The following is a 23,235-nucleotide window of genomic DNA, read 5'->3' on the forward strand; positions in this document are numbered from 1 at the left end:
TGGAGTTGTACCCTCTGTGCACCAGGCTCTCCTGCAGTATGTGGTTTGTTGAGGCATGCAGCATGCTGGGTGTGGAGTTCTACCCTCTGTGCACAAGGTTATCCTGCAGTATGTGGTTTGCTGAGGCACATGGCGTGCTGGGCGTGGAGTTCTACCCTCTGTGCACAAGGCGCTCCTGCAGTAGGTGGTTTGCTGAGGCACCTGGCGTGCTGAGGGTGGAGTTGTACCCTCTGTGCACCAGGATGTCCTGCAGTATGTGGTTTACTGAGGTATATGATGTGCTGGGCGTGGAGTTCTACCCTCTGTGCACCAGGCTGTCCTGCAGTATGTGGTTTGCTGAGGCAGGTGGCGTGCTGGGGTAGGGTTCTGCCATTTGTGCACCAGGCTCTCCTGCAGTATGTAGACTGCTGAGGCATGAGGCGTGCTGGGGTAGAGTTCTACCCACTGTGCACCAGACTTTCCTGCAGTATGTGGTTTGCTTAGGCACGTGGCGTGCTGGGGTAGAGTTCTACCCACCGTGCATCAGGCTGTGCTGCAGTATGTGGTTTGCTGAGGCACGTGGCGTGCTGGGGAAGAGGTCTACCATTTGTGCATGAGCCTCTCCTGGAGTATGTGGTTCACTGAGGCACGTGACGTGCTGGGCATGGAGTTCTACCCTCCGTGCACCAGAATCACCTGCAGTATGTGGTTTGTTGAGGCATGTGGCGTGCTGGAGATGGAGTCCTAGCCACTGTGCACCAGGCTGTGCTGCAGTACGTAGTCTGCTGAGGCACTTGTGTGGAAATGTGTAATATTTTACTTAGCATAAGCTGCAGCCATTTTGGTTGTGGTGTCCATTTAGTTTCCTTCGTAGTTCTTCCGTCCTCTGCTGCTCGTCTTTTTATTGTACTTGTGTTATCTATTTTAGTTAACTTCCTGACTCAGCTAAAAGCAATGTACATGCTAAGTGTTTGTAGCTGCTAGTACACCTGTAACTGTCAATCATTTGCCGCTGCCATAAGCATTTCTGCTCCCCCTCCCACTTTGCTGACCATGTAGTTATTCATCTGCCCTTGTTTGCTTATAACTATTTCTAAAACGTGTTCTTCCTATTTCTGTTCGCATGCTTACAGTGAAGGAAACTAGTATAAAAGAGACAACGGTTTGTGACGTCAGTGTACTACCTCATGCAACACTTGAGAGGTCTGTGTGGATGTGGTCCTATTCATGAGTGATTAATAAACTTGTCATTTATTCCAACTCCAGTGCCGAACTCTATTTTGTTGGTGTTTGAACCCGTGGACAAAAGGGTGACCCTGCACCAGTGTACCTCTAAAAAGGTACATTTCCACACTTGGTGTGCTGGGGGTGGAGTTCTACCCTCTGTGCACCAGGCTGTCCTGCAGTATGTGGTTTGCTGAGGCACATGGTGTGCTGGGGTGGAGTTCTACCTCCGTGCACCAGGCTGTCCTGCAGTATGTGGTTTGCTGAGGCACGCAACGTGCTGGGGTAGAGTTCTACCATTTGTGCACCAGGCTCTCTTGCAGTATGTGGTTTGCTGAGGCATGTGGCATGCTGGGGATGAAGTTGTACCCACTGGGCACAGGCTCTCTTGCGGTATGTGGTTTGCTGAGGCACGTGGCGTGCTGAGGATGGAGTTGTAGCCTCTGTGCACCAGACTCTCCTGCGGTATGTGTAATTTGCCGAGGCACATGGCGTGCTGTGGATGGAGTTGTACCAACTGTGCACCAGGATGTGCTGCAGTATGTGGTTTGCTGAGGCACGTGGCATGCTGGGGGTGGAGTTGTACCCTCTGTGCACTAGGCTCTCCTGCAGTATGTGGTTTGCCGAGGCATGTACATGCTGGGGATGGAGTTGTACCCACTGTGCATCAGATTCTCTTGCAGTATGTGGTTTGCTGAGGCATGTGGCATGCTGGGGATGGAGTTGTACCCACTGTACACCAGGCTCTCTTGCAGTATGTGGTTTGCTGAGGCATATGGCATGCTGGGGGTGGAGTTGTACCCACTGTGCACCGGGGGGTCTCCTGCACTATGTGGTTTGCTGAGGCATGTACGTGCTGGGGATAGCGTTCTACCCTCTGGCGTTCTACCCCATAGAGGAAAAGGCAGGAATGTGCCGTATTTCCTTAAATACAGCGCATTACTGCCCTTTCCCTGCCACCCAGTGCAGCACAGCACAGCAAGGTGACTTGCTGTGCTGCACTGCGTGACAATTTCATAAATGGGCCTCTTTGACTCTCAAATTTCCCTATTCCATGCATAAGTAGAATAGCATCATCTCCCCTAGACTCATGTACTCCATCAACTTTCAGGGACATTCCTCAGGTACCCAGAGCCACACCATTTTTCTGTACCCTTTTTTAACACGCCACTCAAGGCTAGTTTGCTCCCTCCGTGAAAACCAGCACAGATAAAAGTGTTGCTCAAGAAACTCTTTCTCGTTCCGCTCTTACCTCCTCAGATCTTCAGAGCTCAAGTCCTCGCCTCACTCAGCGAACCCGTAGACATTCCTTCTATATTATGCTGCTTGTAACTGTACCTTATTGGCAACCCTTGTGTAACTTATCAACTCATGAACTTGAGCTATGTATAATGGCTCTTCCATATGTACTGAACTGTGAGGCTGTGAATTTTTCTTTTCTTTTTCTCTCATATTCTCTGTTCTACATTATATGAAAAACCCCAATAAAAAAATAAACATTCCTCAAACCCCCCCCAAACTAGAGGCTGGTCTCAAACATACATTACTGACCAACACATCAAAGGACATATCTACAGCCAACTCAAACAGAAAGTAGAACCTCGCACACTGCTTCTTTCAGCCCATTGGGTCTCTGTTCTACCTTATATGAAACCCTCCCAAATAAAAGAATATTCCTCGACCCCCCCAAACTAGAGGCTGGTCTCAAACAAACCTTACTGACCAACACTTCAAAGGACGTATCTAAAACCAACTCACACATAAAGTAGATCCTTGCACACTGCTCATTGGCCCAATGGGTTCCCAACTAATAAAAGATACAGAGCCAGCTCTAGCGACAATATGGGATTGCCTAAAGCTCATAAAGGACATCAGGAATCCAGGGATCTTGACCCTTCTGGAGCTGCCCATGCCCGAATAACTGCATACTACTATCACGACTCAATCTATGGGGAAACCACAACATTATTTGTCTAACCTCATTCCCATCTGATAGATCGCAAACTAAATAATCTACCATGTCACCACTAAATACACTGACCTTTCAGTTAGGCCATCCTGTTTATACCTATGCGCATGGCACAAAAATAATCTTTAAATTAAATCGAACTTTCACTGACTCACTTAATCTGCATGAATGCATACACAAGGTAAACAACTGAATGGCAAGAAACCACCTCAAACTTTACCAAGACATGATCGGAACAATAATATGCAAGTTGAGCCAAGGCGTAATTGACAAAGTCTACGGCCAAAGCCTGAAAGAGCCTGGTCGAGCAAGCCAATGGTTGGAAGGGCAGACCCAAAGACCACCCTGTGTATGCTGTTAGCAATAGGTCTGATAGACCTCTCTCCACTGACCAAATAAAGACCTAATAGAAGTTCTGTTGAAGAAAGATTCTTGGTCCATGCAGCGAGTTTGTGGAATGATCTTCCAGGCCTCGTGTGCTACAATATTGGAACACTGGAAATTCAAGAAAGTTCACAAATCCCTAGTCTCAAATGCATGGAGGCATTACAATTGGGTAACACTTGTACAGTAGTTTCTAAGATGGGGAACAGCAGGGACCAGGAAATTCAATAAGATGTCTGCAGATGTTTTCTGTGCTCCCAGCCCCTATGTCATTTTCTTGCATTAACCGCTCTCTCTTGTCATGTACTACATAGCTCGTAACTCAACACCTTTGACCCTCTGGTTTCTCTTACAGGATACTCACAGGCTCCTTCGATAAGACAGTAGGTGTCTGGTCACAGGATGCCAAGCTCATCTACAGGCTGACTCACTTCACAGGTATCATCACAGGGCTGTGCTTTGTGCCCTTTGTGGGAACAGTGTGGATTGCCAGCACGAATGCCCTCCCCACGCTGTATGATCCCCGGGCTGGCGAGATTGTAAGTACTTGTAGTTTGCATTCATTTATTTGTAAAGCGCTACAATTCCAAGAAGAGAATCTAGTTCCAGGGTGCTGTATAAACAAGGACAATAAAAGTTAAATGCACCTCCAAAGCAAAACACAGGAATAGCGATGGAAAGAGAGTTTTCACTTCACAGGCAGTGTCTTAAGGTCACATGGGCAAAACATGATTGTGATTCTTTCTTCCTCAGAGTGAATAAGCACTTACACCGAGTTCCACCCCATGCCTCACATGAGAAATATCTAACATAATGAAGTATATAATAATCAAGAGTCGGACCAGCATCCTATCTCCGGGATGCACCTTACAATCGAAGGCTAAATCAGATCGTCCTTCCCAGACATTGTCAATAATTCCATGTTAATCATTCAAATACATTTTATTCAAATTCATATTTGCTGGAAGCAAAGTTCCTGAATGCAATTATATTCAAACTGTGCTTACACTGAAAATGTAATTTAATTGAATCTATTAGTTCTACCTTATATTTCCAACAGAAATGAAATTGAATTGAGACCATTAGTTCAACTTTACGTTTCGTTAGAATTCTTGATCTTGTTAAATGGGAAAAAATCGAATCTCTACTACCGCCATTGCTCCAAACACACTGCTGCTTATGGCTCCCACCAACATTATCCTTTACTAATATGACTTGTTTTTTTTTAATTAAGTCATTTATTTTGTAATTTTCTTATTCAAAAGTCATGCCCATTCAATCTGTTTGTTTTTAAATACATTTTAGGACTAATTGGTTCACCCCAATTATATTTCACACTATTTCATTCAAAGAACTCATGTGTTGCTATTATTGTCTTTATGTAGAAGTAGTTGGCTTCAAAAGATGAATGTGCCTATAACAAGGGAGGGCACGTGTATAGTCCTAGTATGTCAGGTATGTGTATTTTATCATGGATTACGGAATATTTGAAAAACACTGGTGAAACAGTTTATTCATAATTCTCAGAGGTAATGCAAAGTTCAAATCATCAATATTCTTAACAAAATCATTTACGGTGACCTCCAATCTAACACATAAGGTGTGAGATGCTTATTGAAGGCAATGTAAGCGAGAAATGACACTTACATGAAGCAAAGTTGGCTGATTTAAATTATTATAGGTAGAACCGATTCGTGCTTTTCTTTGCCTGACTAATTTCAAAAAGAGTTTTGGTGCTTTGAATTTTGGGTTACTACAATGAATTTTGAATAAACAATTGCAATGTTATCTTTCAAGTGCCCAATAATCCTTGAAAGTTTTGTATGCTAGATACTTGGGAAGTGGGAATATCCATGCATTTACCTTTATTTCCCCTAAATCCTTTAGAAATTATTGATTCTATGTGCACTACTTATTTCAAACGTTCTATTACTGTTTTAGTGACATAGGGGGTGATTAGTATAGCAGGCAGATTGCCACCGCCCGTATGGCGGTGGCGATCCACCTGCCAAAAGTCACTGCCCGCATGACTTCTCCCCCCCCCCCCGCCACATTAAGATGGCGGGGCACCCCGGCGGACGGGGAGACCATTCGCCGTTTTTTCCCGGGTAGGCAATCCGCCCGTTGCGGGCCCCCAGGGTGTTCGGGGGTGGGGGGTGTCCATGAGGGGTACCTATGGTACCCCCCTGCATTTGCATGCACAAGGTGGCAGGCACGGCACGGTGCTGCCATGTTGTGCATGCAAATGCAAGACATGCATATATTGCATTGTGGCGGGTGCTGCTTCCAGCACCACCCACCACAATGCAAAGTATGCAGGATGCCACCGTGACAGTGGCATCCTAATTGCCGGTGCGGGACCGCTGCACCATTGGCAGCCGGTCCCAGCACCGCTAGGGTGGCGGGCAGACATAAGTCCGCCTGCCATCCTAATAGGCCCCCTAGTGTTTAGACAATGTCATGAGGGAGGCTGACAGACCAAATCTAGCTCACAAGAAGGGCTATGCCAGTGGGTACCTCAATCTATCTTTCTGAATCCATGTCAAGTGGGTTTATGCTCCCATTTTGCCAAATCCACACGATAGACTGAAATTGTCATATATGGGATAAAGTACCCCCTTTTGTATGGTATAAGAATATTGCAAGTAATCAAGGAGTTCCGTGACCCTATAGAGGAATGAGTTTGAATACTATGTTCCTATATAGGTTATGGAACTCTGAGATGACTTACAATAACAATATATTTTTACAATTTGTAAGAGGGTATGTTATTTTTATGCTACATGCGAACTCATCGCCTCTAAGACCTTTTAAATCCATTGCATTGTGCTTTGAAAAAGATTGCAGATTTGCAGACATGATGAGAAAAAGTAGAATCTGCAGTATGAAATCAAACACACCAAACAGCAGTTAGTAATTTTTTGCAAAAACGTAGTATGAAATCAAACACACCAAACAGCAGTTTATAATTTGTTGCAAAAAACGTGGTAGAATCAATTTAATGCAAGTCAGATTTAAAAAAAAAAACACTCTAGCTCAGAATATACAGAAAAAGCAGATTGATTCCATCTTTCATGAAATTATCTATGGAGTGCAAAAAATATATTTATTATTTCAATAAATATCTACTTTCTGCTAATGTGGTTCACATTACAAAACAGATCAGAAAAATAAAAAGTATTGTTCTCTTTTTCCTGCTTAAACTGTGCCTGTATTTATGCTTCATGAACTGCTTTTCATCCTGACTGCTGGTTCTGGCAGGCATTATGATATCACTACTCAGCAGTTATAACTTACTGCTCTTAAGAAACAACGTTATTTCTATATTTCATTTATTTATTAGAGATGTCACTGTACACATGTAATAAGGAAATTAGAAACTGGCTTTTATACAGGGATTGCAGGCTTCCATGTATTATAAATCAGATAATTTAATTTAATCGCAACCTAAAGTGATCCAGGCCTAGGAGAGAAAAAATGAATACAGAAGACAATTACCAGTTCAAATAAACCTTGGACATTATTACCTGTTCAGCAACTCCTTTCTCTACCTATCTCTTAACTTCATTTGATTTATTTATCTATGTCCTAATATCTTTAGCTCTGCAGGCAATACCTGAAAGTACTGTCCACCTTCCCTGGGGCTGGAGAAACATTCTCTGCCTAAATAAATCTGCATGGTTCCTTGGTGATACACGGAAATCAGGAAACAAGGCCACTATGCCTGCCTGGCATGTAGCATGAACCATACTGACCTGACACAGGGAATCCAAGATCCTGTCATCCTGTGCCTCATACGAATGCACCACAATGATATAGGAAATCCAATGCCAAACAAACCTGTTCCACTCTAATGTTAACCAAAGTCATGCTACAATACAACATCGTGGAGCTTTATAGAGCTCATGTCCCTGCCAGCCTCTCATTCTCAAAAAGTGCTTAATTTGTGCTGGTGGTTTGCAACCAATAGGTACTAGAACTATTATCTGAGGACAGAACTCTACTTGCCAGCATCAGATTCTGTCCCAGAGCAAGAGAGATAAAGGATGGAGCAGGAAGAAGAGAGAGAAAGACTAGACAAAAGTGCGAAGAGATAAAGCGGAGTTGTTGGCATTCTGAAAGAGAAAATCCAAAGTCCTAGCGCCTGCCTAGGCCAGACATGGCAGGGCACAGCTAGGACCCAGGTTGTCTACTGCTAAAGAGGTAGCTAAGGATGTGCAGACACTGTGGAGTGATTTTAGCTCAGGGTTCAGATTTATGCTTTATGAAATGACATTTAATTCCTGTCATCAAATGCTCATAGTCCATCATCGGTGTCTCTGCAGACAGATCACAAATCCTCTGTTCTTTTCATACACCGTTGTTGCTCATTTGTTGGATCCTCTTTCTCTGCCTTCATGACTTGCTAGTTCCTCCTCTCCACCCCCAGGTATCAGACTTCATGGACACCTTTCAGGATGCTGAGGAAGGCCTGGCCCTGCAGAGGCTCCTCTGCCCGCCGGAAGCCACTCATGTGGTTGGTGAGTACAACTGCGCCCGTAGGAGGCCTCCAGGTGTGACTCTGGACCAGCGTAGGTACAGACTCCTACTGCCAATCACATCTCACCCTGTGGTGTGCCATGCTATGATGCTGCTTGTGTCATCCTCTTGTCTCTCACCTTCCCCTGGTACCCTCCACCCGTGTCTCTGTGTCCGCCTGTTGTCTTCATGCACTGTCAGTGGAATATTTAGAATGTTGAGTGTTACAATTTTTTGACAGTTGGAGTTGTCCTCTTTCTGTGATCCTATGAAAATGAAACATGTTCACTCCCATCCTTGTTGAGTTTCTCTACTTGTCTTTTTTGAGACGATGACGAGATCCAGGTGATCCGGGAAATCTCTCCTCTTATGGAGGCTGGTGAAACTCGCGACCACAGCGTTTACCTTGTTTGGTAGGGTGCGGGCTACCTTTATCTGGTTCTTCTGGTCCTCACTCATGACTGTGAGCCATGGGAGATGGGCTTAAATTGGGCTCATGCGTCGTCAGACACATTAACTATAGCATCACCATCTGCTCTCTTGTCTACCAAAGGGGTGCACTTGGCTTGGACTGAACAAAGGTGAGGTGTACCAGGCAACCAAGTCCTGCTTTCAGCCCAAGAGGGAGCCCCATCAGCAGATTGAAGTGATTGGTGATTTAGCCAAATAAATTAAGAAAATATACAGATTTTCTTCAGTTTTTTTATATCAACCTACAAACTCCTGAATAACATTTAAAGTACATCTTAGAAAGGTGCTAACAATTGAGGAGCACAGTAAGCTGTCCCTTTGTTAAATTCAGCCTTTGCCTTCCTGTGCTCACAGCTCTGCTATGCAATGTTCAAGCACAAGCACAATGTTCAAGTGAGGAGGGCTTCATGGTGGTGTCAAGGTGAATGCAATGATGATGCTGTCTACTTGCCATAATGTACAAGGCAGGCCGAGTGAAAGTTGGTCTCAGTGGATCATATACTTCGAACAACGCTTTGAAGCCATTGATGAGACAGGTTTTGTTCCTACAAGGAAACAAGCATTAGTGTATAAGGGCCCGGGTGTAGAAGGCTGTTTGGACATATTGCCCCAATAGAGAAAGAAGAAGCCAAGGTGGAATGGGATGTCTTCATTGAGTCTTAAAAAGAATGCAGTCGTATTTTGATACATTGGTTTTACCAGTGCTCATTTAATCTGAAGGCAGGCTCAAAGTAGGCTCCTGAATTGCCCTCGCCTCTGACTTTTTGATTAAGCCCTTTCTATCCTGCCAATCAAATTGGCAGAGGTGTTGTTTGTATTTATAGATCACATTATAATGTGTTGATTTATTCTATGGTCATGCCTCAGCCGGCGGAGTTGTTATCCCTGGCAATAAATGTAAATCTGTCAACCGCTTTTAAATGTAGTGATCTATAAGCCCCCTCGCACTGTTACCAATGTTGTGTCTCTTTTTCTGACATGCTGTCTGCCTGTTTTCTTAATAATGTCTTATTTGTGCTGGCTGACTTTAACCTTCCCACTGACAATTGTAACTATGCTGAGTCACAAACATTACTAAATATCTGCCAGGCGCTAAATATGAAAAGATTACTGACTGAACCTCCATGCCGTGTGGGCCACATCATTGATCTACATTCTTCCTGTTCAGTTAAGATTTTATATTCAGAACAGCTGGCCTGGTATATACTTTGTATTCACCCCTTGCATAAAATTCAGTCTGCGCTCACCCAGACACGTTGCAACATTATTAGTCAAAACTAAATTGCAATGACTGGTCCTAAACTCTTGAGGAATCTAGTCCCACATTATTTCTGGATGCTCCATCAAACAACACCAAACTTTTTAATGACTGTTCACTTGATCACCCGATTCGTGATGGTTTGTCCATGCAATGTTGTCTAATCCTATTAGCCCATTGGTGTACTGAAGACTTAGGCCCGAACCTGTGGTGGCAGCCCGACCTCCACCACCCTGTGGGACCGCCAGTAGTATTATGGCTGCGGCGGTTGGACTGCCACAAGACTGCCCGCACTGCCCTGATCAAGGATCCCCCTGGGCCGGTGGTCTGTTACCGGCAGGAATATGCTGGCAGTGCCACAGCCGGCACCTCCGAGCATATTCCGAGCTGCCACCCTCTCATTGTGGTGAACCCATCATGAAAAGGGTGACGGAATGGGCACAAAGGCCGGATTTTGTCCTGAGGGTGCATGCGGGGGGCACAGGTAGTGCCCCCCTGGATTTGCCCCCCATCCTGCACGGTGTGGCATGTATGCCACACCGTTCAGGCAGGTACAGTCGGCGCTCTGAGTGCAGTGGTCTGCATGATAGGCTCTTCTATGAGCCTAGCAGACTGTTGTAGTCAGACCGCTGCAGGACCGCCTCCCAGACAAGGATTTAACTCCTAATATAGCGGACGGTCGCACCACAGCTTTGGCGGTCCTACAGCACGTTGCACCGTCCACTGTAGGACCGCCAAAGTCGTAAACAGGCCCTTCTTAGACTCTGCTAAACAGTGTGGCAAATGTCGAGAGAATTATAACCTTGAGAATTTCTCTCCTTATAAAACAGATGGCAACTTTATTAAAAAAATTGTTTCATAATCTCACCAGAGAAGTTTACTCTCTCCAGCATAGTCTGGCCTCCCAACTGTAGTGCCGTCAGTTTAGCTATTTTTGACCAGATGGCGCGCAAACTTCTTCAGGCTTGCCTCTAGATCCTTGTAAGGAGCGACACCTAACAAAAAGTGAACACAATTATAATTACAGTTCTATAAAACTCTGCTATCCTCAGGGATTGTTCCTACCACCTGGAAATCAGTCCTGATAATCCCACTCCCAAAAAACCTAAGGCAGACCCTCCATTGCATTGAATTGTCGATCAATTTCCCTACTCCCTTTTGATGCTAAATGCACTTGTATAATATTTAGTCAATCTACAACTGTCCTCTTACTTAGAAGACCACTTTTTCTTACATCCTTTGCGATCTGGCTTCCTGAAAAAAAAAGTCTGCACTGAAACGGTCCTTGTGTAAGCCTTCAATGATATTTGGGTGATTTTAAATGCCAGTGGGGCTACTGGTTTGATTTTGCTTGATTTGGCTGCTCCCTTTGACGCAGTTTCTCATGACATCCTGCTAATGCGGCTTAAAGACATTGGTGTCACAGACCCCGTCTATACATATTTTCTTCATTTCATCCAATCACGCACAGGCAGTGTCTTTGGCCAATTTCCAGTTTTCTTTAAATTCATTATAGCAGGAGTTTTCTATAATGGTTATGGTTAGCAAAGCATTAATCAATATAAATATTTGAGAATAGGCAAAATTGTACCCAGTCAGGGGCGGCACCTCCATTAGGGTGGAGGAGCATCGTCCAACTGCTTTCTCGCAGTGCGAGAAGCAGAAACATAAATTGCTAAAATTACCATTTTATGTTTCTGCTTTTCGCACTGCGAGAAAGCAGAAGTGCCTGGTTAGGGACAAAGGGTTAGTGGGTCTGCTCGAAAGCAGGGGAGAAGTGGCCTGCCCAATGCTGTGGGCCCTGACTGTTTGGTCGGCCATCTGGGGCCGACCAAACCAGTCATGCGCACGCTCCCCTTTCTTTATGTAGGCTGAATGCCGCCTAGATAAAAAAAATGGCCTCCCCATAGGCGCCCGGGTGGGCGCCGTCCTCACCAATCACAATGTTGCCATTGCAGCGTCGTCATTGGCTTAGGTGAGAGGAGAGAGGCTGCCTGTGGCTGCTTCCCGTTCAGGAGAGCAACAGGAAAACGCGGGACCAGGCCATCTATGAGCTGAGGTGGCACGGGACCCGGGAAGGTACTTTTTTAAAACATTTTTATTAAACCCGTCTTGCCTCCTCCCTCCCCTTTTGAACCCGCACGACTCCCCCACGCCCGAGTCATGCTGGCCGCGACTGTACCCAGTATGTCATGGTTGGTTGCGCATTGTGTGAACGGCCACATCCGTGCTTTGGTATTCTCACCCTGGAAAGGAGAGTTTGATCATGTTCTCTGACAGTGAGAGTTCACAAGAAGAGCTTTGTCCCAGTGTTACACGAAAAATACCTTGAAGAAACCCTGGAAAGTGTGTTACAGAGAGATGCAGGGAGAGCTGTGAGATCTTGCATAGGTGTGCTACATTGAAGTGTGGAGTCTGGACTAGGCTTCTTCTGTGCCATGAAAGGTACAGGACTGAATTAAAACATTTCCCTTTGACCTTTCAGGCATTAACAGACAACACCAAGTGTTAATCTGGAAATATACCTCCATGGGCTGCGTCACCATCCTAAAAGGAACCCACCCGATTGAGTGTCTTTCATACAGTAAGTGACCATAGCATGGGATTATAGTGGGTGCTGAGAGAATTTCCTTTTGTGCTTCGGGGGATTGCGTTGAGATTGGCTTGGGTGCTGGGCCGGATTAGGACAGTGCAACTGCTGCAGCCGCACATGGCACTCACCTGGAGGGGTGCGCTGTGTTCAGCATTACCTTACGATTTAAAAACACCTGCTGCAAAGTTCCTTGTGTGTCCAGCTTTCTAGCAGCAATAGGAATATCAAGGCAACTCTTGTGATTATTGTTTCTGCTAGAAAGAGCTAATGAGTTTTGTCAACTGGAAGTATAGAGTAGCACAGAGGCTTAATAGGCCTGCTGCAAAGAACAGATCTGTATTTTATTTGGATAGCTGAGTGGATTAGTAAAGCCAACCTTTACCAGTGCTTTCAAACAAGTGAATATATGTGAGAGAGGCTATAGAGAGTTGAGGGGCACTTTTTCCGGGTGGTAGTGAGGGAATCCGAGGCAGAGGTAATTTAGGGGGGGGGGGTTAAAAGATTGTTGTACTGGGCGCCACCAGCGCTAAGGCTGGCCCTGCATGGGTGCGGTCAGGTGTGCTGTATGAATTACACTAGGTGCTTTGGGAAAACTTAAGACATGTTTTGCTGCTCTCTCTACAGCTGCAAAGATACCCTTCCTTCTGTTTAGCGGACACAGCAACGGGATGGTGCAGAAATGGGAACGAATCCACTTATCCACCTTCCTATACAGGTGAGAACACTATAGGGTCTTATATATATGAGTGCAGTAGCCCCCTTTATTTTCAAGCCAGAGCAGAGTAAGGCTTTGTTAAGACTTCTGTAGACCTGAAAAAGCCTTAAGTCCCAAAGGGGTGGGGCTCTCTTTCAGAAACAAAAAAATAATCCAAACATGTGAGCAGCATATGTCCAGAGTGGACAGGTCCTGCTCATGATCTAGAATGATCAGAAAAGACACAAAGTGTTCAGGTGAAAACCAGGCAGGTGGCATCCCGTCAAACATGCATGCATGCATGTGCTCTCACACACAAGAACTACCCCCAGTCCACCTTTCAGATCGGGCTTCTCGCACCTACACACCAAGCAGCTACCAGCAATCACACCAAGCAGCTACCAGCAATCACACCAAGCAGCTACCAGCAATCACACCAAGCAGCTACGAGCAATCGTACCAAGCAGCTAAGAGCAATCACACCAAGCAGCTACCAGCAATCACACCAAGCAGCTACCAGCAATCACACCAAGCAGCTACCGGCAATCACACCAAGCAACTACCAGCAATCACACTAAGCAGCTACCAGCAATCGTACCAAGCAGCTACCAGCAGTCACACCAAGCAGCTACCAGCAATCGTACCAAGCAACTACAAGCAATCACACCAAGTAGCTACCAGCATTCACACCAAGCAGCTACCAGCAATCGTACCAAGCAGCTACCAGCAATCACACCAAGGAGCTACCAGCAATCACACCATGCAGCTACCAGCAATCACACCAAGCAGCTACCAGCAATCACACCAAGCAGCTACCAGCAATCATACCAAGCAGCTACCAGCAGTCACACCAAGCAGCTACCAGCAATCGTACCAAGCAGCTACAAGCAATCACACCAAGCAGCTACCAGCAATCACACCAAGCAACTACCAGCAATAGTACCAAGCAGCTACCAGCATTCGTACCAAGCAGCTACCAGCAATCACATCAAGCAGCTACCAGCAATCACACCATGCAGCTACCAGCAATCACACCAAGCAGCTACCAGCAATCACACCAAGCAGCTACCAGCAATCTGTCTTCACAGGAAAGAGCCCTTCGTTCTGGTGCCCTGCCCTGCCCTCCATCCCTTCACCAGGTAACACACATGTGCAGGCCCACACTTACTGTGTTTATGTATTCCAGACAGGAGCAAGCAGTTTCAACAACAGTACACAGGAGGCAGCACATCTATATTTACATACGTTATCTTAGCTGAGGTACTCTGGTAGGATTCACATAATAAGTGCATAAGGGGCCATGCAGTGAAAAGTAAAAACTTGGCTTCTTACCCAATCTTACGTCATCAACAACAACCAACAATAAGGGTTATGGAATGTCTGTTGGTTTGATGGTGTCGGATTAGGTTACAAAACCTCTTGGGGCATCATTGGCTACATGGCCTCTCTAGATTATTCCTCTTGCACACTCCCTTAGGTTGAGCTTGTAGCAGGTTGGTTGCAACTTATTTAGACAGACCCAATTACTGTGGAAAACAACTCTGTTGAGATCCCACAGGTTTAGGCCTGGTTCTGCTCGTCTCCAAAATGTATCTAGATTGAAATCTAAGGGGGCCTACAGGTTAAAATTCCAGCCTTGGGACAAAATGTGGGATTTTTGGACCCACCTTCATAGCTAAAGGTGTCCCACTCACTCACTTCCTATTTGCTTACAAGAGGAAGCTCGCGACACCACTTCCCTAAAAAAAATGTTTTCCAGGGAATAAAATGGTTGTCACTATGGTATTGTTAAATCGGGCGAAGTAATCCGTGGGTGACAAAGAAGGAAAGAAGAGAGTCCTTCACAGTACTTCACCAGATATTGTGGCTAGAGACGGCACACACACGTCTCCTGGAGTTGCAGGAAGTCGATATTATGGCGTTGAACATCAATGAGTGTCAATAGTTTTAGACAAGTGATGCCGGTTTGCTGGTAATGGAGGGCTTAGGAGCTGTTTCTTCTTACTTGTAGACTGGATGTGATATTGAAGATGACACCTCACAGAGACTTCTGCTGCTCCGCACAAACATTGTTATGTTAAATGTTATGTTAAATGTATTATATATAGCGCAGATCACCTTCAGGCCTCTAAGCGCTTTTAGAGGAAAAAATGACCAAAATCATAGATGTCAACTGGTAACACAAGGCAGCGGATTATACTGTGGCTAACGTCTCCTTGAATAAGAGCGTTTTAAGTAGTTTCCTGAAAGAAAGGAGGACCGGTTCCATACGGAGGTACTCAGGTACATTGTTCCAAATTTGTGGGAGCATAACAGAAAACGCTCTGCCCCCTTTGGACTTGGTGGTGTATCGGGGAAGGACTAGGCGGCAGGCCTCAGATGATCGCAGTGTCCGTCCGGGAACATAGTTCTCCAGGCGTTCTTTTATATACACTGGGGCTTGGCCGTAGATTGCTTTGTGGGGAATACAGAGGCCTTTGAATTGAGCTCTCTGTTTGATGGGGAGAAAAAGCAATTTTCTGTAAAAGAGGAGAAACGCAGGACCTTCTGGGAAGTCTGAAAATGAGCCTGGCTGCATCATTCTGCACCACTTGCAGTCTCTTAATGAGTTTCTGGGGAGGCCAATATAGAGGGCGTTCCCATAATCCAGCCTAGAAATGACAGTGGCAGATACAATCGCCTGTAGTGAGGCCGTTGATAGAAGAGGGGCAAGTTTCCGCAGGTGCCTCATCACCCCTATACAGGTTCCCACCACCGTGGTGACTTGGCTGGACATGGACAACTCTGAGTCAATTTTTATACCCAGGCTTTTTACGACCGGGACTGGTATGGGGGCAGTGCCCAGCTCCAGTGGCCAAAAAAGGTCCCACCAAGGGCTGCTTTTTGTAGGAATGACGAGCACTTCAGTCTTATCAGTATTTATTTTCAGAGAATTGGCCGTCATCCAATTCACTGTGACTCTGAGTAGCTTTTGTACCGATTCCTGGGCCAAACTAGAGTTATTAATCTGGATGAGGAGTTGGGTATCATCTCCGTAATTGAAGAACCGGTAATCCATATGAGCCAGAGTCTCCACCAGGGGTTGCAAGTAGATATTAAAAGGGAGCGGGGACAATGCAGAGCCCTGGGGTACGCCGCAAGTAAGACTGCCCTTAGCCAAAGCATGCTCACCCAACTGAACCCTTTGAGTCCGGCCTGATAAAAATTATTCTAGCCATTTATGTGCTAGCCCGCTGATGCCCAGGTCAGAAAGAGGGGACAACTGTTTTTTATGGCTGACCGTGTCAAATGCCGCTGATAGATCTAATAAAATCGGGGCACTCGGTTTTTTGATGTCAGCCAAAATTCTGAGCTCATCATGAACAGACAACATCACTAGCTCAATGCTATGATGGGCTCTGAAACCCGCCTGTCATGTGTGGAGTAGCCGATGGTCCTCCAAATAAGTCGAAAGTGTCCTCAGGACATGTTGTTTCATCACTTTCGCCAAGGGGAGTTGGGAGATAGGTCTGTAATTCTTAAGAGTAGAAACATCCGCACCTGGCTTCTTTAGCAGGGGGGTAACCCTAGACTCTTTTAGATTAACAGGCAAGTGGCCGATTTCCAGGGAGTTGTTCAATAGCATAAGAATCAGTTTTTCCAGCCCTGGAAGGGCCATTTGGAAGATCCTCGGATTGTTGCTTCAATCTACCTCAGCATCATGATGAGAGAGGAGAGGAATGAAAGGGATGGACTTGACTTTGACATAAAAGCAGGCCCAATCTGTCTTTCGGGACTCAATCAATTAATCAGTGGCTTGTATAGCGTGACTACTCACCCATAAGGGTCTCAAGGTGCTGGGGGGAGGGAGAGCTGCAAAGTCTGTCAGGAGAACTGTGGTTCTGTTGAAGAGCCAGGTCTTGGGGTCCTTCCTGAATTGAGGCAGTGACAAAGATTGCCGGAGGTGGAAGGGCAGGGTGTTCCAGGTCTTTGCTGTGAGGTAGGAGAAGGATCATCCTCCAGCCATGGTCTTGTGATACGGGGGATGGTAGCCAGCGCCAGTTGGGCGGAGGTCTCTGTTGGGTGCATGGAATGGGAGCCAGTGATAGAGGTATACCGATCCACGTCATGTAGGGCTTCGTAGGTGTGTGCCAGGAGCTTGAAGGTGAGTCTTTTGTTGACTGGAAGCCAGTGGAGGTCTCTTAGGTAGCTGGAGATGTGGCTGTTGTGGGGGATGTTAAGGATGAGTCTTGCAGATGCGTTTTGGATGTTCTGCAGTTTCTTTTCTTTTTTTTAATTAATATCTTTTTATAAAACATAACATTGACATTCGGCATAACAGCATACACTTACATGATAGCGATTCATATGGCAAATACATTTGGGTATCATAGATAGCAGGGACACTTATCGAAGAGGTGAATGGGTTTCAAGAAGACAACGGTTCATCCTCCAAGGGGACCACAGGGGGTTCTGCAGTTTCTTCAGGAGTTTCTGGGTGATGCCAGCTTAGAGTGCATTGCTGTAGTCGATTCTGCTGCTGATTAATGCGTGGGTGATCGTCTTTCTGAACTCAGTGGGCATCTATTTGAAGAACTTTCAGAGCAGGGGTAGCGTGTGGAAGATGGATGATGAGACGGCTTCGATCTGGCGGTTCATGGTGAGTAGAGTCTAGGATGATGCAGAGGTTCCACACATGGTTTGTCAGTGTGGGGGACTTCCAAGTGCTCTGGGCCACCAAGAGTTGTCCATCCCAGGCAGAGGGAGTGGAGCCCATGATGAGGACTTCTGTCTTCTCTGAGTTGAGCTTGAGGCAGCTGTTCCTCATCCAGGCTGTGACTGTGTAACCCGATTGGGCTAGCATGGAGGGAAGGAGCCGACAAGCACAATGACAGTACATAAGGTAGTTTTATTTGTGGGTACAAAGTGGGATGGCGTGATTAGAAACGGAGTCCGCAGTTGTCGAGGAGCTAGGCTGAGTGGTTCCTGCCGTCCTTCGTCTCCCTCGGATCTCCTGGTTCCTCGTCTCTCGTCACCAGACGTACCCCAGAAAGAAAAAGACAATACGGAGTATTTAGGCCATCGTTCTGAATACTGACATACGATATGGGGAAGGGAGTGCGGGTATTGCTTTGTGAATCAGCCACCACCAGTGTAAACAACGGAAAACTCGTGAGAGGCAGGAATCCTCGTACCATAGCATGTGAGGTGTTTAACAAGAGGAAACAAGAATGAAGATTCCGCAACACCTTTGACCTCCCACTAGCGGTTACCCGTTCCCACCCTTAGTAAACAAGAGGCCCCGGAGTTTCCCCCGTACCTGGTTTAGCCAGGCTTCTCCCTGAGCGTGGCTGGGCAAAGAGTTCTGTCGTTGGCCTTCTGGCTCTCCTCCCGATAGTTCCTCTGGATCTTCTCTGCTGGTCATCAATCCCTCCGGTCGATTGTTGACTCTCCAATCCGCTCTGCTTGCTCTCCGTCTCTCTCCATCTTCACTCCCGGCTTTCGCGCTTGGTCCTTACGTATCCTCCCTTTTCTGTAACGTTGTTGGTCCTGATAGGCCGACGAGGGCTGTCGTCACTGGGGCAAACACCGCCTCTGCAAGGTCCGGATCCTCTTTAAAGGGCCCGCTCCAGTCCTGTGAAGGAGATTGACAGTCACTCTCGGGGCTGTTTCGTGGGATCCAGTGACCCTGTGACAAATCCTCCCCCCTAGTTTTCCCCGCTCGGGGGAAAGGGGATAATGAGAAAGAAAGTCAGTGTTTGTCTGTTCCGCCCCCTTCCTATGGCGGACTTCAAAGTCATATGGCTGAAGTGATAGGAACCAACGCAGTATGCGGTCGTTCCGATCCTTGTTCTGCTGTAGCCAATTCAATGGGGCGTGGTCCGTAAAAAGTGTGAAGTGACGGCCTTCGAGATAATAACGGAGTTTGTCAATGCTCCATTTGCCCGCGAGACATTCTTTCTCGATTGTGGGGTATGAGTTCTCGCTAGGGTACAATTTGCGACTCTGGTACAGAATGGGTCTTTCCCTGTTCTCTTCATCTAGTTGGGACAAGAACGGCACCTAATCCTACCCCCGAGGCATCTGTCTGTAGGAAGAAGGGTTTCTCAAAATTTGGAGTTGTTAATACTGGGGCGGAGGTCAATGTATTCTTGAGCGTTTGGAAGGCAGAACAAGCCTGGGGGAAGGATGTTTCAGGTGGGAGGAGGTCGCCGTTTTCTTGAGTAGGTCAGTAAGGGAAGCAGACACCGTAGAAAGTGGGGAATAAAACGGCGGTAGTACCCAACCAACCCTAGGAACGCCCTTAAATCCCTTCTAGTGGCCGGGAAGGATTGGGACTGGATTGCTCTTATCTTTTCGTGTTGTGGAAATATATGTCCTTCTCCCAAGATATACCCCAAGTATTTGACTTGTGTAAATGCGATTTGTGACCTCTTTGAGTTTATGTGCAAGCCCGCGTCTTGTAAGGCTCCTTGGACCCACCCAAGGTGGTGTAGGTGGGTATCCCTGGTAGGGCGAAAGACGATTATATCGTCCAAATAGGCTGAAGCATACTGGAGGTGTGGGGCTAGGAGGGTGTCCATGAGACGCTGAAAGGTCGCTGGAGCACCGTGCAGCCCGAAGGGAAGAACAGTAAAATGAAAAAGGCCATTGGGTGTTGAAAAAGCAGTTTTCTCCTGATCTGAGGGGTGAAGGGGGACTTGCAAAAATCCCTTGGTTGAGGTCAATTGTTGTTATATACTGAGCCTCACCAAGGCGTTCAATCAGTTCGTCCACCCTAGGCAGAGGGTACCAATCTTGTTTCGAGACTCTATTGACGGCACGAAAGTCTATACAAAACCTAGTGCTCCCTTCAGGTTTTGGAACTAGGACCACTGGGGAGGACCAGTTGCTTTTAGAGGGTACGATGATCCCAGATTCTAACATCTGCTCGACCTCCCTTTTCAATAAGAGGCGGCGGGCTTCAGGCACCCGATATGGCTTCTGTTTTACTACTACCCCTTCGGGGGTGGGAATGGAATGGACCGCTAGGGAGGTTCTACCTGGCGGATCCGAGAATACTGTATGATGTTCCATAAGAATGGCTACCACTTCCTCTTTCATGGTCTTGGTGAGATCAGGGTTTATAACGGTATGGTCCACAGTATAAAGGACCGGGGTAAGGGTGCCCACCGCGTGGCCACCACCCCAACCACTTCTTCAGGATATTGATATGATATATCTGGGTTCGGGTTGGGGAGAGCCTCAACACATAGGTGGTTCTTCCGATCTTTCTTTGGATGGGATAGGGTCCCTGCCATTCCTTTCAGAGTTTGTGAGTCGAAGTAGGTAGTAAAACGAGTGCCAGTCACCTACTGCCAACTCTCTCCATTTCTTTCCTTTATCGTAAAAGGTCTTTTGTTTGTTCTGGGCCCTCTCCAGGGTTTCATATGATAGAGTCCTCAGTTTATGTAGTCTTGTTTTGAGTTGATTGGTATAATCAAGCAGTTCTTGTGCGTCCTGAGCCCCCTCCCTTTCCCACCTATCCCGAGTGATTTCAAGAAGGGTGCGGGGTTTCCTACCAAAAAGGAGCTCAAACGGGGAGGAGCCCAGGCTGCTCTGTACCTGGCTGCGTAGAACAAACAGAGCCAGGGAAAGCAACTGGTCCCATTGCTTCCCATCCCCTCTCCGTAGCTTCTTTAGGGTTACTTTAAGGAGGCCATTATAACGCTCCACCAACCCGTCGGTTTGGGGGTGGTAAACCGAAGTGCGAAGGTGTTTAATGTGCAGGAGCTTACACACTTGTTTCATTATGCGGGAAACAAATGATGTGCCTTGGTCAGTTATTAGTTCCCTTGGAAATCCCATTCGCGAAAAAGTTCTACCAGATGCTGAGCTATTGCTGCTGATGTCGCAGCCCTTAAGGGGAACGCCTCCGGGTAGCGGGTGGCGTAGTCTACGACAACCATGACATATTGAAATCCCCTTGTTGACTTGGGAAGGGGACCCACAATGTCTACCCCTACGCGGTCGAATGGCTTCCCGATGATAGGCAGGGGAACTAGTGGAACTTTTGGGGGTATGTAGGTATTTCGCTTTTGACAGATGTGGCACTCTTGACAAAAATGTTTCACCTGAGCATATACACCTGGCCGAAAGAATAGTTGGTTAATAGAGTCAGTGGTTTTCTCTGTCCCTGAATGCCCTGTCAACAGATGGGCGTGAGCATAAAACCTAACTTGTTCACGGAAATTGTTTGGTATGATCAGCTGGAGTTGGGCTTTTTCGGTCCCTAGTCTATATAGAAGACTGGATTGATTGGATGAGGAGCAATCATCTAAAATGCAATTCGGGCAAAACCGAAATTCTGCCGTTTGGCCATCAAAATCTGTTTTCACCTAAACAGTGGTGGCCCGAAGACGCAGAAGCTCCTCCAAATACCATCTCCTCTGCCCGGAACCTGGGCATTAAATTTGAAGACTCCCTGTCGTTTAAACAACAGGCAGTGGCAGTGGCTGGCACTTGCTTCAACATTATCAGAGGCCTGAGAAAATTCTTTGACCTCCTCCCACTGGCAGCAAGGAAAACGGTGGCGGTTGCACTTATAACATCTAGACTGGACTACTGCAACAGCCTGTATGCAGGAGCAAATAAAACCGTGCTCCACAGGCTGCAGATGGTCCAGCATGCAACCGCCCGCTTGGTCCTGGGCTGGCCTAGGAGGTCGTCTGCCTCAGCCGCACTTAATGCCCTGCATTGGCTCCCAATCCACAAACGTGTCCTCTTCAAAATACTGGTCATCACATTCAGAGCATTTCACTCACAAGGGCCAAAGTACCTGTCAAGGGGCTTCAAACGTTATCTACCAGCACGGAGCCTTAGGTCCGCTAATCAAAACCTACTGGTGACCCCTAAATTTAGGCTTGCTACTAAAGGGGGAAAGTCCCTTGTTGTCCTGGGTCCCAAGGCATGGAATAAACTGCCACTCTTGCTTTGGCAACTTCCCACAGAAATCCAGTTTAGGAAAGAATTGAAAACCTGGATTTTCGCCCTTACTGATACTGCCTGTAGAGCTTTAGTTTGAAGTGTATAGGACCCTCCGAACTCCGTTAGTCAGCCGGCCTATCTCCATCTGGCTGGGGCACTTAGCGCCAAGATGCTCCCTGGAGTGGTAGTCGCGCTCTACAAGTATGCTTTTACATTACTTTACACTACATTACAAGACCCTTTTGTTTGATAAAACAGGGGTAAGTACGCATGTCACGGAACACCAAAGCACTATCCGGTGTAAAAAAAATAACAGCAAACTCATGGACAATTTCCTCCAAACAGGGCACAAACCTAATGACATACGGTGGACAGTAATTGAGCAAATTCCTGCCCAACCGACAGACAATGAGAAAAATCTATTACTGAAGGAACAACGCTGGATTTACAGATTATCCACTCACCTTGAAGGCCTCAATGACAATATTCCATGGAATAGCCTAAACAAGTGACAGGATGCCTATCAATAACGAGACTTTGACCTCGTGGGCACCCCTTAGTACCTCAGACACCCGGCCAGTACACGCTGAATCAGCAGTACTATGCCTTATGATAGCCACACATCCCTTGCATGGGACTAGCACCTCAGGTGGCATCACTCACCCCCACCTACAAAACTGTAGCTAATACAATACAGCTACAGTCATACAAACTACTACAGCGTACAACCAAGAATGTCAAAGACTATTGTCAGACAGACGTAACTACACGATATTGCCTGAAGACCCGACCGAATCCCTGAGAATAACCATAGGAGGAATGGTAGAGGAAGGTCTGGCGCACAACTGTCTCTCCAAAAAAGAGTCTGAGTTCCTGGTCCAGGATAACCCACGAATCCCATACTTCTACTGCATCCCCAAAATCCACAAAAATCTAGACAATCCACCAGGGAGACCCATAGTCTCGGGGATAGGGTCAATCCTAGAACCCCTTTCCAAATTCGCAGATGCCTTTCTGCGCCCCCTAATCCAAGCAACAGATACATATCTGAAGAACACCAAATCAGTTCTACAAATGCTAAAAGACCTCTCCTTCGACCCTGAGAACCAACTTCTACTCAGTCTGGACGTCAAGAGTTTATATACAAGCCTCCCTCACGATGAAACTCTGGCCATAATTGAAGAAGTACTGTACAGTAC

General features: G+C 46.6%; 1 protein-coding gene across 2 annotated transcripts in view; it reads left to right on the forward strand.

Annotated features, from left to right (window-relative positions):
* Positions 1-23,235, forward strand: part of LOC147703367 (uncharacterized) — a 115,215-nt gene that overhangs the window by 11,544 nt on the left and 80,436 nt on the right. For both annotated transcript variants that reach the window (XM_086931807.1, XM_086931806.1), the window contains exons 5-8: positions 3,912-4,095; positions 7,986-8,076; positions 12,289-12,387; positions 13,021-13,111. In XM_086931807.1, the coding sequence (XP_086787933.1) occupies positions 3,912-4,095; positions 7,986-8,076; positions 12,289-12,387; positions 13,021-13,111 (465 nt within the window). The remainder of the gene's footprint in view (positions 1-3,911; positions 4,096-7,985; positions 8,077-12,288; positions 12,388-13,020; positions 13,112-23,235) is intronic.

This window comes from Lissotriton vulgaris, chromosome 7 (assembly GCF_964263255.1).
Source record: "Lissotriton vulgaris chromosome 7, aLisVul1.2, whole genome shotgun sequence".
Lineage (NCBI taxonomy): Eukaryota > Metazoa > Chordata > Amphibia > Caudata > Salamandridae > Lissotriton > Lissotriton vulgaris.